This window comes from Anolis sagrei, chromosome 2, assembly GCF_037176765.1.
Source record: "Anolis sagrei isolate rAnoSag1 chromosome 2, rAnoSag1.mat, whole genome shotgun sequence".
Taxonomy (NCBI): Eukaryota; Metazoa; Chordata; class Lepidosauria; order Squamata; family Dactyloidae; genus Anolis; species Anolis sagrei.
In genome coordinates, this window is record NC_090022.1 from 72,751,101 (window position 1) to 72,766,784 (window position 15,684).

At 38.4% G+C, this 15,684-nt stretch overlaps 1 protein-coding gene across 2 annotated transcripts; it reads left to right on the forward strand.

Moving 5' to 3' along the window:
* The first annotated feature begins 148 nt into the window (after positions 1-148).
* NPRL2 (NPR2 like, GATOR1 complex subunit) lies at positions 149-14,500 on the forward strand. 2 transcript variants are annotated; one of them, XM_060765783.2, is made up of 12 exons: positions 149-259; positions 1,986-2,071; positions 3,480-3,571; positions 5,676-5,844; positions 6,721-6,829; positions 7,470-7,606; positions 8,284-8,381; positions 9,250-9,286; positions 10,586-10,679; positions 11,397-11,514; positions 12,659-12,801; positions 13,649-14,500. In XM_060765783.2, the coding sequence occupies exons 2-12, from the start codon at positions 1,994-1,996 to the stop codon at positions 13,714-13,716; spliced, it is 1,143 nt and encodes a 380-aa protein (XP_060621766.2). In that variant the 5' UTR covers positions 149-259; positions 1,986-1,993; the 3' UTR covers positions 13,717-14,500. The 2 variants fall into 2 exon arrangements, with proteins under 2 accessions (XP_060621766.2, XP_060621764.2); XM_060765781.2 differs by lacking the exons at positions 149-259; positions 1,986-2,071; positions 3,480-3,571 and adding an exon at positions 3,576-3,625.
* Positions 14,501-15,684: the final 1,184 nt, after the last annotated feature.

Genomic DNA, 15,684 nt, shown 5'->3' on the forward strand with positions numbered 1-15,684 from the left:
GGCAGGCACGTGACCTGACGAGACTTCTGATTGGCCCCCTTTTTTTGTTGTTATGTTTCCCTTCGGTTGAAATTGCGCGCATTTGTAGTACGGCCAAAATGCACGCATGCGTGGTTCTCCGACTGTCTCCAGCCCTCCCCACTCACGCCCCCTTCGCGCCTGCGCAGTACAACAGAGCGTTCAGCCCTCCACACGCCTTACCTGTTTGGGGTTCGCTGTGCGCATGCTCGGGTTGGCAGAGCAGGTTCCTCGGCGTCAGGTGAGTGAGGCTTTGGGCATCTTGGGAGGGACCAAGCGGTTAGAGGGCTCAGTCGCCCTCAGTCTCTGTCCGGGGCGAAGGCCCAGAGAGGAGCAGCCTCTGACCATGGCTGTTAGCTTAACATGAGAACCAAATTGAGTTTATTAAGGACATTTTTTAAAGAGCAGTTCATATTTTTTGCCCTCACATGTGAGACTGAGTGGAGCCCATCAGAAGTAGTGGTTGTAGTCTCCACTTCAGGTTTGTGAGCACCTTCAACGCGCCTGCCTACTTATGGTGACCCCATGGATGTCATTGGGTTTTCTTAGGCAAGGAATAAGGAATAATCCTGCAACATCACTTGGGAGCTCCTCAAGATATACAATATAATAATATATACAAATAATAACATTGTAATGTAATAGTAAAAAGGTACAGGTTACCCCTTCACATTAAGTCTAGTCGTGTCTGGGGGTTGGTGCTCATCTCCATTTCTAAGCTGAAGAGCCGGCGTTGTCCGTAGACACCTCCAAGGTCATGTGGCCAGCATGACTGCCTGGAGCACCGTTACCTTTCCGCAGTAGCGGTACCTATTGATCCACTCACATTTGCATGTTTTCAAACTTCTAGGTTGGCAGAAGCTGGGCCTAACAGCAGGAGCTCACCCTGCTCCCCTGATTCAAACTGCTAAATAATGTTATAATATAATATATTATATATACTTACATACGGCACAATGTGCCTGGAACAACGCATAAAATAAACACACAATACAATAAAAGATCAAAACCACTAGCATATAAAACAATGGTTTAAATTCAAAGTAGAGCCGATGGTGAGAACTGTCGCAAAACATATACTGGTAGTGTATTTTATATATTTTGGTATAATAATATAGTACAATATACTAATATAATACTTGTATAGTTCATGTAATATTACTAATAATATTACAGTATAGTGGTATAGTAGAATATAGTAATATATAATACTAATATTGTGCTATGCTATTAATATAATGCATTGTGTATACATATAATATTGATGATAATATAATGTAATACAATATAATACTACTAACAATACAATATAATAACATGTAATAATAATGTAATATAGTAATATTAATATATAAAATGTAATTACTTCTGTCGGTATATTATAATACAGAACAATATATGGTTTTATTATAGTGTATTTTAAGTTGTAATATTTTTGAGCTTGATCCATTTTGAGTCTCTGTATGAAGAGATAAAGCAATATATAAATTAATAAAGGAATGAGCAAAATGTACACCAGGCATGGGCAAATGTCATCCCTCCAAGTGTTTTGGACTTCAACTCCCACAATTCCTAACAGCAGGTACTCTGTTTAACACAGCTCAAAGCTAGCCTCAGACTGCTGCAGCCAGTCAACAAACTCCCACAAAAACACGACAAAGGCCCGTAATCTGCTCTGTGGTTTGTGTAATAAGCCCCATTCGGGCCTCTAGCTGGTTTCAGGAATTTTACCTGCACAGCGAAACCACTCTCTCCAGTACCAGTGTAGATGAGGACATTGACAGGTTAACTCCTTTATTCGTGATCCAGAAGTTACAAAATGGTCAGAAAATTTACAGGCCTTTCAGACAGGATGTTATTAGGAAATTAAAGGTAGTTTATGTGGTCTGAAAAGTTATCATTCAGAATTTAAAATGAAGATACTCAGTGGGGCATTTGTCATCAGTTCTCTGTTTGATCTTTTGTAGTTATCAACATGGAAATAAGCAGCAGAATTGAGTGCATATTTTTCAGTGAATTCCATCCAACACTTGGACCTAAAATAACATACCAGGTTTGTAATACCAATGATTTGGGGTGTTTAAACGGAACGCTAGAATTACTGGCAGGGAAAACATCAGTTCTGTCTTATACTGTCCCTGGCCGCTTCCATACAGCTGAATAAAATCCCACAGTTTCTGCTATGAACAGGATTATATGGCAGTGCGGACTCCGATAACCCAGTTCAAAACAGATATTGTAGGATATTTGCCTTGATATTCTGGGTTATATGGCTGTGTGGAAGGGCCCCCAGGCACTTTGTCCTTTGAGCTTAGTTTTTTCTATTAGAATTGGCAGCTGCAGTCCAGGATCTTAGACAAAATGTTTTCTGCATTAGACTAAAAATGCTTGGATTTATAGGTGAGGTTTTCTACATGATAAACCTGGGCTCTACAGCTATTCTGAGGTCCTTGTTTTTCACAAACAGCATCTCAACTACACCCTTTCCTACAGCTATGCTCCACTATTTGAAGAATGGTTTTCGTCTCATTTTCTAACTGTACATAACTTTGGAAGGATGGGAGAATATACCTCCTTCATTTAAAAACCAAGACTTTTTTTGCTTATATCCTGCCCCAAATCTTAAGGCCATGTCAATAAAAACAATCTAAACTATTTGAAATCATTTAATATATGAAGCAGTAAAAATAATGTACATGATAAGAACATTCGAAAATGCCTAACAAATTAAACAAAATTAAATACATATGTAGATATAAGCTGGGTAAAATTGTGAAACCACAATGGTTTTAATTTTTAAGCTGTTATAACTTGGCACTGAAATCACCAGATCATAAAATCTTAGGGTGCATCTACATTGTAGAATTAATGGAGTTTGACACCACTTTCATTCCCATGGCTTGATGCTATGGAATCATGGGAGTTGTAGTTTTACAAAACCTTTTACAAAAACTCCACTCTGCCAAAGAGTGCTGCTGTCTCAGTAAGCTACACCTCCCATGATTCCACAGCATTGAATCATCGCAGCTAAAGTTGTGTCAAACTGCCTTAACTCTACAGTGTAGATGCACTCTTAATTGGAAGGGACCACAGGTGCCATCTAATCCAGCTTCCTGACATACAGGAATACTCAACTAAAGCACTTCTGAAAGATGTTCATTAAATGATGTCAAGGTATGGGCTAATGGGGCCTCTAAGGAGAGGTCATTCCATAATCAAGGCGCCGCTACAGGGAAAGCTTTGTCCAGGTTGCATGTATTGTGCAGGGAATTAAAACAAAATATTTACTATAATTGCAGAAACACGCTTAGTGTTTATATTAATATAACGGGCAGTGAGAAAGGCTTATAAAAACATATTTTGAGATGTTACCTTATCTTAGAAATTGTGGTTTCTCTAAATTCGCATTCTTTTTTCATTTAGCTTTTTTATTTACTTGCAGTGGTCTCTTCCCCCTGCAGGTACCAGAGGATTTCATCTCCCGAGAGCTCTTTGACACAGTTCAGGTATATATCATTACTAAGCCTGAACTTCAAAACAAGCTCATCACAGTGTAAGTCTTTCCCAGGATTATGGACAAAAATGGGTGTTTTTTAGTTGTTGCCATGTGAGTGTTATAAGATATTAATTGTCCTTTCGTCATGCTCATTTAACATCATATCTTTAACTTTAGTTTCCTGTCCTCAATTAGATTGTCAGGACGTGAGAACAGTTCTGAGATTTTCTGCCTCTATAATTTGCTTGGTCTCAATTGTGTGCTGATTTAACAAAATGCAAGATAAAATGGGCCATGCTGTAATTCCCAGGGAGTACTCTCGTGTCATTTCAATTAGTTGCCTATTAGCACTTTAGTATCTGTTGGCAAGCTCAGCTCAGGACAGAAACTGATAGAAGTGCAGTGTTTTTAGAGCAGGCATTCTCAAACTGTGACCCTCCAGCTGTTTTGGCCTCCAATTCCCAGAAGCCCTAACCAACTTGTTCAATGGTCAGAAATGAAGTTGGAGGCCCAAACAACTGGAAGGCCACAGTTTGAGGATGCCCGATCTAAATGTTATAGATTACCCCCTGTAGGTTAGTTCTAACTACAGTAAATCTGTTCAATTCGTTGTTGAATTCTGGTCAATACATAGGGATATCCCAATGATTGAATGGATCTACTTTCATCAGAACTAACAAAAGGCTTTGGATTTATATGTAATATGAATGCAACTTGGGCATGTAGCTTTTCCCTTCACCACCCAGCCATTGCAGTTTCTTCCCTCTTCCTCCATCCCTCCAATTTGTAATCTGTTGCTTCCAGTACATATAGCATGGATATATAAAAGCCTGATCTAGCATGTTTCCAAATCGAAATTAAGCAGTCTTGTCTTCTTCTATATACCATTAGATTAGACTGGGGAAAGAAGTGAACATTTTAATTAGGAATCATAATGGAAAGCCAAAGGTAGCCTGGACCTCAGAGATCAAAACTTCATTTTACATTTTACAAATAATGCATCCACGTTCTGAGGGAAGTGTGTTAATTTTGGAAATCAGCCAAAAAAATTTTAGTTGTTGCCATGTGAGTGTTATAAGATATTAATTGTCCTTTTGTCATGCTCATTTAACATCATATCTTTAACTTTAGTTTCCTGTCCTCAATTAGATTGTCAGGACGTGAGAACAGTTCTGAGATTTTCTGCCTCTATAATTTGCCTGGTCTCAATTGTGTAAATACATGGCTACTTCTGTTTTTGTCAAAGAAATAACCAAGATTTCTTACTTGCAAAATTGTTCATATTGAATTTATTTAGACTTACTTCAAAGTCACCATCTCTGAAATGGGGTGGTAAATAGATGAATTCGTAGGTTTGCCATTCAAGCCATCTAGTAAACTGTTTAATATTAAACTGAGAACATGAAATTATTCTGTCTAGGACAGAATAAATGTGATACTAGGAAAGAAATAAGAAGAAATCATTGTTCTAGTAGTAGTTTTAAGAAATTTACCCTCTTGATAAATGGTAAATTACAGGTAATTCACTCAGTGGGTACAAGACCTAATCTAATTATGCATACACTTAGCAACTAGAGATCTGTGTGTATGGATTTTAGCCTATTAGTTTCTTCCATTTGCTGGGCCAGGTAGGTAGATGGACCAAAATGTATACTTCCTCAGTTCTAAAACACCATTGGTTGTAAGACATACACTAATTTCAGTGCCACAGAAAAAGAAAAAGAAGCTTTATTTACATATATAAAAAGGCCCCATGTTTAGATATGTTTATATAGGAAAGAGTGTGTCTTAGAATTGAGAAAATATGTACAGTATATCACACTTGCTACCAGACTACATATGAAAATCGGATTTGTAACACCATTTGTGCTCAAAATCTGCCCACCCCATTAGGAATGCACACCTTGAAACTTGCATCTTTACATGCCTGATCCAAAGACAGATGGAACTAACTATTGGGAAAATCTAGATGAAGCAAAATAGATTAAACATAGCAGGGAGTTCTAATGTATAAAATAATTTAGATTGTAGAGGAACTAATATAGGATTGTCACACGTTTTTGCTTCTTCAAATGCAATTACATAGTACATTGCATACTTTGCTAAAGTAAATGCTATTGAAATTACATTTAATAACCATGAAATTATTTCTTTTTAACAGCACAGCAATGGATAAAAAGCTAATTGGGTGCCCAGTGTGTATTGAACATAAGAAATACAGCCGGAATGCCTTGCTCTTCAACCTTGGCTTTGTTTGTGATGCCAGAGCAAAGACCTGTGCATTAGAGCCTATTGTGAAGAAACTGGCAGGTTATCTTACCACTCTAGAGGTTAGACATAGTATAAATTTCCCTGCCAAGGGTGTAGATGGGTTACATGATTTTAGTAATGTGGAAGCACACTTGTCCTTGATTTATCTTATTTTGCTTTTTTATTGCTGGCAGGCTGGGTTTTTCATGACTTTTGTCAGCACTTGAAAAGTGCCTGATAAACTTTGGAACAGAACAACCAAACATACAATCATTTCTACTGTGATAAATATTATGTGACTATTGGACAGCACCTGTGATGTCATTAGTGACACATTCCCACTGCCTCTTCATGTAATTTGCAATTGTTTTTAAACAACTGCACTATCTTTTCAGTAAACTGTGTAGGCTTGTAAATTGTCAGTGTTTACCTGCTTTGTCCCAAGATTATTCCTGTAGTCGTTAAAAAGAATAAGTAGCCCACAATTACTTTGTTCCTTGCAGCTGTTCTAGTGTTTCAAAAACTATGTATTTCTGTTACTGTTTCAAGGGTGTGTATGTTCAGAACCTGAGAGTCATAGAGAGAAAACTTCCCTACCTATTTGTAGGTCATCCAGGACAATTCATTAGTAAATTTCCACAGTTGCACTGGAGGATGTAGACAAGTGTTCTCTCAGCTAAAAAAAACCCCTTGCACTTTTTAAATAATGGTTTCCCCACTTTCACAGGGGTCCTGGACCTGTATCCCTTGCAAATGTGGGGGAACCTATTGTACTGCTGAGAGTGTATTTATTACAATGTAAACAAATATGTTTGTCATGATTGTAAAAGAGTTACAGACATATTCTCCGTGAAGAAACCTTATTTTCTATATGTGGAATATTCTCTGTCCACTGTATTGCTAGTGTAACATATGTTCATTTAAGTTTATGGTAGGTTTTTTTTGTTCTTTCCTAGCTGGAGAGTGGCTTCATTTCCAAGGAGGACAGCAAGCAAAAGTTGATACCCATCATGACCATCTTACTTGAGGAACTGAATGCCACTGGAAAATGCACTCTACCCATAGGTAGTGTTAACAAATACATTAATGCAGATTGCAGCTTTTTTTAAAAAAACATTGATATGCAAGGTTGTGATTTCTTGGAAGAAGCAGATTTTTGTAAAGAATCCTTATGTTTCTTGTTACATTTATTGGAAAAGAAAGTTCCAGTGGTCTTTATTTGAATGATCTGAGTTTAGAATTTTAATTTTAGATTACTCTGTACTAACTGCAGTAGTTGGATAACAAAGTGATAGCTAAAGAATGATTCACTGGAAAATTTCTTTCCCCCATCACTTGCCATTGGCCATCCAGCTGGCCTGTTTGATGCACTGAAATTCAGATTTCGGATGGGTAGGGAAGGTAGAGGTTGTTTTATTATCAAAGGCTTTCATGGCCAGAAACACTGGGTTGATTTGGGGTTATTGGGCTGTATGGCCGTGTTCCAGTAGAATTCTCTCTTGACATTTCACCTCTGAAGATGCCAGCCACAGATGCAGGTGAAAGGTCAGGAGAGAATTCTACTGGAACATGGCCATACAACCTGAAAAACCCACAGCAACCAGATCATTTGTACTGTTCCTATGGAGAAGCAACAGTGCAGTCCAGTAGCCTGCCAGTCCCAATCCCACAAATCCCCTTCATCTTACTTGGCTCTTTCCTATAGACGAATCCAACACCATCCACCTGAAAGTGATTGAGCAGCGCCCCGATCCCCCCATTGTGCAGGAGTATGATGTTCCTGTCTTCACCCAGGACAAGGATGACTTCTACAATTCCCAGTGGGACCTCACCACTCAGCAGGTGAGTACACATGGGAGGGAGGGAGCTTGTCCCTTGCTGTGATTTTACAAAATAATGCTACAACATCAGTCACAACTTCTTTCACAAGTGCTGCCCTCTAAAATAAAATTATCTTGATTTGACCTCAAAAGGTTTATGAAGCAATCTGGCCTCTAAATCATTGGGTTGTCACTGGGAAGTCTCTGTTTGTCAAGCCCGATTCTATATTTTAGGGAGAACGATGTATGACCTTCCAGATATAGTTGGAGTGCAACTGCCATCATCCTGTACCACTGGCTATGCTGTATGGCAGTTCGAGTCTGGAGCGCAACACTTTCCCCACACAGAATTAAATGCTAGTTCACATGTCATGACATACAGTTAAATGGAATATATTTTAGAGTAAATGCGTGCATAGTTCATCTTGATGTTTTCATTTTGGTTAAGGTCTCATACTATTGGGGTGGGGGTGTCTTCGTGTATTCATAAACTCTTGATGAGATATTTTCTCAGTGATCATTATGCATAAAGATTCTTCACCAGAATTGTCTTGTTTTGTCTTCACATTTTAAGTTGTGAAAAGTGTTCTTCACATGCTTATTTATTTATTGTCTTTATTTATATCCTGCCTTCCTCTCCGTGGGGACTCAATTCGTGCATCTCTGTTTAGTTTTGTTTTATTGGCATTTTCCTTCTAGATCTTGCCTTACATTGATGGATTCCGGCATGTTCAGAAAATCTCAGCCGAAGCAGATGTGGAGCTTAATTTGGTTCGCATTGCCATCCAGAACCTTTTGTGAGTGTCAGATGCAAAAAGGAGAGTGAACTGCTTGGTTTGAGCAAAAGGCTTCTGTGATGTTGTGCTCTCCTCTTCATTTAGCTCTCTCCATTCAGTGTCCCTGGATTGAGAAATAAATCCATGTAATACAAAGAAACAAATATGAAAAGGTCTCACTTGAACACAATAGATTTTAAACATCAATGGGAGGTGTGCAAGGGCCTGGTTGTTTATTAGGATAGTAGCAGGCAGCTACAATTTCAACAAAAAGTGCTCCCAGCATGTTGCTTTCAGCTCTAGAAAACGTTTCTGTTGGCGTCAATAGGAATGTTTTTCCTGTGGCTAAAAGCAATTGAGATTGATGCTGGGATCAAATTTCCCCTCCCTGCAAGCTATAGTGTTTGTGAAAATTGAAGGAGAGGGAGAATGCTGTAAAAAAAGAAAATGATCCTCTCGTGCTTCAGATGATTCATTTATCATCCCAGCTATTTCAGCTTATTTGGGATTTCATTCACATTTCTTATTGCTGCAGCATGTAAACCTGTAACTTCTTTCCTAGCTTTTCAACACTCACTTTTTTTTTGCTTGTCAGATAAGGATAAAATCTCATCACACCAATCTTAGAAATTAAGTTCTGTTTATTTTGGGAATTACACACATTTTCTACCACTCATCTAATACTATTTTGGGCACAACTGATATATTTCAAGTATACTGAAAACACTCCCAACCAAATGGTTGTGCTATGTGTCTAAAAAGGACAACAAATATTCTTGGAAACTGTTTGTACCACTACATACAAGTGTCTCTTGCATTCCTTTTATTTTTGCCATAGGTATAAAATTTAGTCTCTTGGTTAATGTCTCACAACCTTGATGTTTTCTAGGTACTATGGAGTAGTGACTCTCGTTTCCATACTTCAGGTGAGTAAGGGGTTCAAAATCAGGGACTTGGTGATTTTAAGCAATTGGTGTCTAGTTCATCTATTTACAGTGTGATGCAATTGCTACAAGAACAAATAGCAAAAGAAAAGAGATTAATTGTTTGTGGATTTAGATCATGCAGTGACAACTCCACAATCCAGGGCTCCAAGTTCTATGGACAGTTTCAATGTATAACAGTTTTAAAATGTGTTTTATTTTGCAATGTTCTATAGAAAAGATTGTGTGCAATTTAACAGTACTCTGGGACATTTGTAAATCTGTTTTCTTTTTACTTTGATTACTGTTGTTTTTTTTACTCTCGATATGAATTAATGTAGCCCAGGGTTTCTACTCAAGACCCCTTTCCACCCAGAAGTTTTTCTGCAACCCAAAGTATATGATTATATAAAATAAGTATAAAATCAAGCACTTACTGATAACACAGCCCAATCTCCTAAAAATTCTTAGTGCCTTGGATTTTGTCCTTATTTGGGGCACTGTTTCAAAAGAAATTGCGTTGGATAGACTGCATCGGCTCTACTTTCTTAGATATGGTTTTCATAGTTTTCTATGGGTGAGCAGATGGCAACTGGTATGTGGTATATGTTTTGTATCTCAAAAACTAAAGCTGATAGGAAGAAACAGGTGCCTTTTTGGAATCAGCAGGTGAAATATACCCAGAAACAAGTCTAACATTTGAGGCATCAGTATTTGCAAGGCTTGCTAAATAGGCCGATTTCCTTTTTATGAAGGACAGCTGAAACATTCTCTGCAGAGTCCAGTATAAACACTGCAAGTTGTAGCTAACAGACTCATGTAAATGTCTACAATGGCCACTAGGTGACATTAAAAACCTCTTAACAATAAAAAATAGTAATAATACTTTATTTATTACCCACCCTATCTCCCCGAGGAGACTTTTTTAACTATTGCAAAATCTTTCGTGACTCCATCATTGAGCCACAGTTTAAGAAGCTGTGACAAATGAAAGCCACAATTCCCCTGCATTCAAATAGTTTTTTCAGCAGGAGGTATTAATTGTCCAACTTGTGGTCACGTTGAGTTTTTTTTCCAGAAATACTTTTTTGCAAAGTTCTTACAGTAGGCACGTACTAATACTCTATTCTAGTGCTAGGTGCAGCTTTGTCCTGCAGTTTTAATTTTCCCATTTTTTTGCCCAGAGGTTATGCAGATTATACTGTGTACTGTCTTTGGGATGTTCTTGTCAAGGAATCATTGTGATTTTTATTTCAGTTTGAATTTCTCTTGAATCTGACAGATATCTCACTTTCCTCTCAGTACTCCAATGTGTATTGCACCACTCCTAAAGTCCAGGACCTGGTTGATGATAAAAGTCTCCAAGACGAATGTCTCTCATATGTCACAAAGCCAGGTATGGAAGCCTGGGTCTCAGACTGCAGGAGATACACCATACTAAGTTCAGTGGGGCTTAACATCTGGGGAAGTATGCATAGGATTGCAATCTAAGGATTTAGCTAACTAGAAGCATTTATCAAATATTTATCCCTACCTAGAAAACTGGCTGTTCCTCTTCTTGTTAACATCACTTTAGAAATTCAGCATAAAATGAAGTGTTATTTGCATAAGGCTATTTAGTGAAAGACTTTATTATAGATGTGGATTTCCAGAGCTGTGAATCTACCACTGAATTAATCATATGAAAAATGTTGTTTGGCATAGACTTGCATACATCTGCCACTGGCTGATCTCCAGCTCCAAAGAAATGTAAATGTATCTATTTAATTGGTGGTATCATCATTAAAAGCAGCACTTCTGTGGACCACATTTGGCAGTGTTTATGAATTTGCACTTAGCCTACCAATTTACTACTAGATGTGGGTTCTTTTTAGGTCCAGTTATTACTCGATAAACTTTGTCATTTTTCAATGAAACTTTTCATATGAAGGGTATTTTTGTTAATTTTATACACCTTACAGATCATAAATGCCATTATGAAATATTAATTTTTTCATGTGATATTTTCTATGTGCGCACACGAGATAATTTTATTAAAGGATTGCCAGCTTTTGTGATTGCCAAATGTTTCCGAATAGTGTCTTGATTTTATTTTACTACGATTTTTATATAGGTAACAAGCGACCCAGTCTGAGAGATATTTTCCAGCTGTACTGTGGGCTAAGCCCTGGCACGACCGTTCGAGATCTCATTTGCCGCTATACTCTTCAAATCCAGAGAGTGGATGAAAGGTTAGGTTGTGCTCTCCCCTCTTTGCAACATTATTATTTAACAATTATTAGCTTATGTGGCAGGTGAGTGTCAATGTTTTTCTTTTCCAATGGTCTCTTTCACAACAATTTTTAGAAGGCTGGAGAAGGTTTACAGAATCGGGTGTCAGGCTCATGAACTTCACCAAGGAACCCTTTGCCTCGTTACCCCACCATTTTAGGACTCTGCGAGGTTTTTGAGAAAAATCTACTCTCCCAGTTGTAGGAATACAAAAAGGAACACTCAGTTTTGCAAATAGGGAAGCAAAACCAAAATTACCTATCGCCTTAATAATAATAATACCAGTAGTAGCTGTGAGAAGGCCCTTGATGAAAGGCACATGGAAAATGTTGCAGAGCTTGGAGCAGAAAATAATCTTATGTCTGTAAAGTAGAAATGGCTCACTGGTGGCCCACAAACTTGACTTAGCCATCAAAGTAATTTTTCTGACTAACAGTGGCCTGATGAAATCTTAAACAATGTTTTACAAGTATTGCCCACAAATAGAAGAGAATTGTTTTCAAGACTTTGATAACATCATGAAATTCAATATTTAAATTGTTGCATCTATCTTTCAATTTTATATGGGATGAACATTAGCTCTGGAATATATTCCAATAAACAATGGTAATTGATTTCATTTAGGTCTAAATCTAGTTGCTCTTGGAGATCTCTCATTCATTGTGCCACCATAGGTCAAAGTTGACTTGATTGCAAAAATAAGTTCCAACTAGAGTAGATCCATTAAATTAATGAGATTTGTCTGTCGCATTAGCATTTAATAGTTGATTCAGTGCTATTCTAATTGAGAAATACTAAATTTCCATTAGATTATTCCAGCACTTTCTTATATCATGTTTATATTAACAGCACAAAAACGTTATAGAAAGGATTAAAATAACAGACAAAATGATAGGATTAGGATAAAGTCCTCAGAAAAAATGCTATCTGCACTCATTGTCCATTAACTGTATTGTGCAGCCAAAAGGGTTGGAACATTCACCAGCAGCCTCAGAATTGCCGCATATCTCGCTCAACAGAAGACCAGTACAAAAAAAGTAGTAAGCCTTGTCTGAACATTGTTTTGCCTAGCTTGTCTATGAGCAGTTTGTTTCTCTTTTCCAGGAAGCTGATCCAATTTGGTCTGATGAAGGGCCTTATTCGACGGCTCCAAAAGTACCCTGTAAAAATCTCTCGGGATGAAAGAAGTCATCCAGCACGACTGTATACAGGCTGCCATAGCTATGATGAAATTTGCTGTAAAACAGGTATGTGTCTCTGCTTTCTCAAATTGCTGAAGAGCAGTGGTTCCCAGCCTGTGGTCTGTGGACCACCAGTGGTCCGCAAGAACTACTACACCATTACAACTAAAGCGATGCTGACTACTGGATGACATATGTTCTGTATCACAAACAAGAACCAATGTGGTCTATCCAATGCAATTTTCTGAATTAGCACCTGAAATAACCAAACAAAATCTAAAATTGAACAAAAACTGATTCATAACCCTTTTGGTTCGAATGTTGGGGACTAGACCCTTGTCAAAGTGGTCCTTGGTCAAAAAAAGGTTGGGAACCACTACTGTAGAGTCATAAGGCACTGAATATATATAAATAAAAATGTAACGTTCGTTTGTGTGATTAACATTAACTCAAAAACCACTGGACGAATTGCCACCAAATTTGGCCACAAGACACCTACTAACCCAAGGAGTGACCATCACTCAAAAAAAGACCACAAGGACTTTTCTTGCCACCCAGGGACACCCAACACTAATAGCAACCCTAAGGCAAACCTTTTATGGACTTTTTAAATATTTGTCCACAGGGGGATGGGAGTTGCTTTAGCTTTCCTCTGAGGCTGTGTGACTTGCTGAAGATCATACAATGGGTTTCCATGGCTGAGGGGATTTGAACTGGTCTTCAAAATCATAGTCCAACACTCAAACCGAGCAAGAAAATAACAAATAGAAAACATGTCTATTGTAGAACACTTTTACCTGTTTCTCTTTGTCATACTAGTTGCTCTTTCTTCTTGTGTCACCTAAATTCTGCTGAGGAAGTCAGATTAATATTGAATATCCTCTTTCACTGTTATATTGTGCTTCCTTCATAGGAATGAGCTATCGGGAGCTGGATGAAAGATTGGAGAATGACCCCAATATAATTGTTTGCTGGAAATGAAACTTCACGGACAGAAGGAATCATCATGGCCTGTGAACAATTAAAGGGGCTCTTAGGACTTTGAAGAAGCTTCAGGGTTTCTTCTGAAGCCATTAAATGCAACATGGCTCAGTATGTCTGACATGGGGCACATTTTTCAGTCCAGCAGCCTAGGAAGAATAAGCTAAATGGACTTTGATAGCTTTGGGATGATCAATGTGGATAAAGCATGACTCCCATTACCATGAGGGGCAAAACACAAGTATATATAAGTGCTGACATCTATTTTTGAAAAAAATAATCCCGATTAGAAGGTTGTGATGCTGAATAGTGGTGCAGATCAGTCATTCTTTTCAGCTCTATATCCTACCAGATGTATAGTTTTACAGGTAAACACATAGCTGGAGCCTCCAGCTATTTGGAATTTTGGGGGATTTTAGAAGTCAAAGAGTAGCTGATAGAGAATGACTTAAATTTCTCTTGACCTCAGCTTAGGGTCACGTGTAATTTGTCCCTGAGGGACAGGCAAAAGCTAATTACTTCTTTCTCAGTGTTGATTACATCTCCTAAATGCAAAGGAACATGTGCTGAATCCACTTGGTTTAGGATGGACCATCTCTTCTTGAGTTCTTCCAAAAGTTTACAATTGATCTTTTCCCTTGCTACCTTTCTAACAAACCGATTGCAGATATGTCTTGGATATCCTGTTATCGTGTAAGCAAAAAGTACCATTCCTTTATATATAATAAAGTGCTTAATAGAAATGTATTATGATAATCTAAATAAAATAAAGCTGAAAATGTAATTTCTTACCATTGTGTTGATTCATTTTACTTTTGAGTTTTTCCTTTTCTTTTGTAACACGTAAGGAAAGTGGTATTTTACAGAGTTACAGCAATAAACATCATTTCTTTCTGCAGCAACAATGGGGAAAGCAACCAGACACTGATATTTGCAATGGAATAAAATGAAGTGTATGTTATTATTGAGAAAGTAAAACATACCTGAGGTGCAGATTATACTCAAAATTATTTTACATATTAAATCCATCTAAAACACAGACATGTGCTTTTCACCTTAAGAACAGAGAAGCATCCCGAGCTCTGAGGATCACCTGAGAAGGAATCCCACTGGAGCATTGCACCAGTGGGAGTCACTCTGGGAGTCACTCCCAGAGTGACCTGGGAATCACCCTGGACTGTGCTCTGACCTACAAGAAGCACTGCCTGAATATCAAGCAAAAAGTGGATGCTAGAAACAATATCATACAAAAGCTGACTGGCACAACCTGGGGATCACAACCAGACACAGTAAAGACATTTGCCCTTGTGCTTTGCTACTCTGCTGCTGAGTATGCATGCCCAGTGTGGAACACATCTCACCATGCAAAAACAGTGGATGTGGCTCTTAATGAGACATGCCGTATTATCACAGGGTGTCTGCGCCCTATACCACTGGAGAAATTTCACTGTTTAGCTGGTATTGCACCACCTGACATCTGCCGGGAAGTAGCAGCCAATAGTGAAAGGACCAAGGCAGTGGCATCTCCAGCAAATCCCCTGTTTGGATATCAGCCATCACGTCAATGACTTAAATCAAGTAATAGTTTTCTAAGATCTACAGAGACACTCGCTGGAACACCTCAGCAAGCGAGAGTCCAAAAGTGGCAGGCTCAAACCCAGAACCAATACCAAATGATAGACTCCCCCCTGGGCACACAGAAAACTGGGCAACTTGGAAGGCGTTGAACAGACTGCGCTCTGGCACCACAAGATGCAGAGCCAACCTTAAGAAATGGGGCTACAAAGTGGAATTCACATGTGAGTGTGGAGAAGAGCAAACCACAGACCACCTGCTGCAATGCAACCTGAGCCCTGCCACATGCACAATGGAGGACTTTCTTATAGTAATACCAGAGGCACTCCAAGTGGCCAGCTAGGGGTCAAAGGACATTTAATCAACTACCAAGCTTGCAAACTTTGTCTTTTG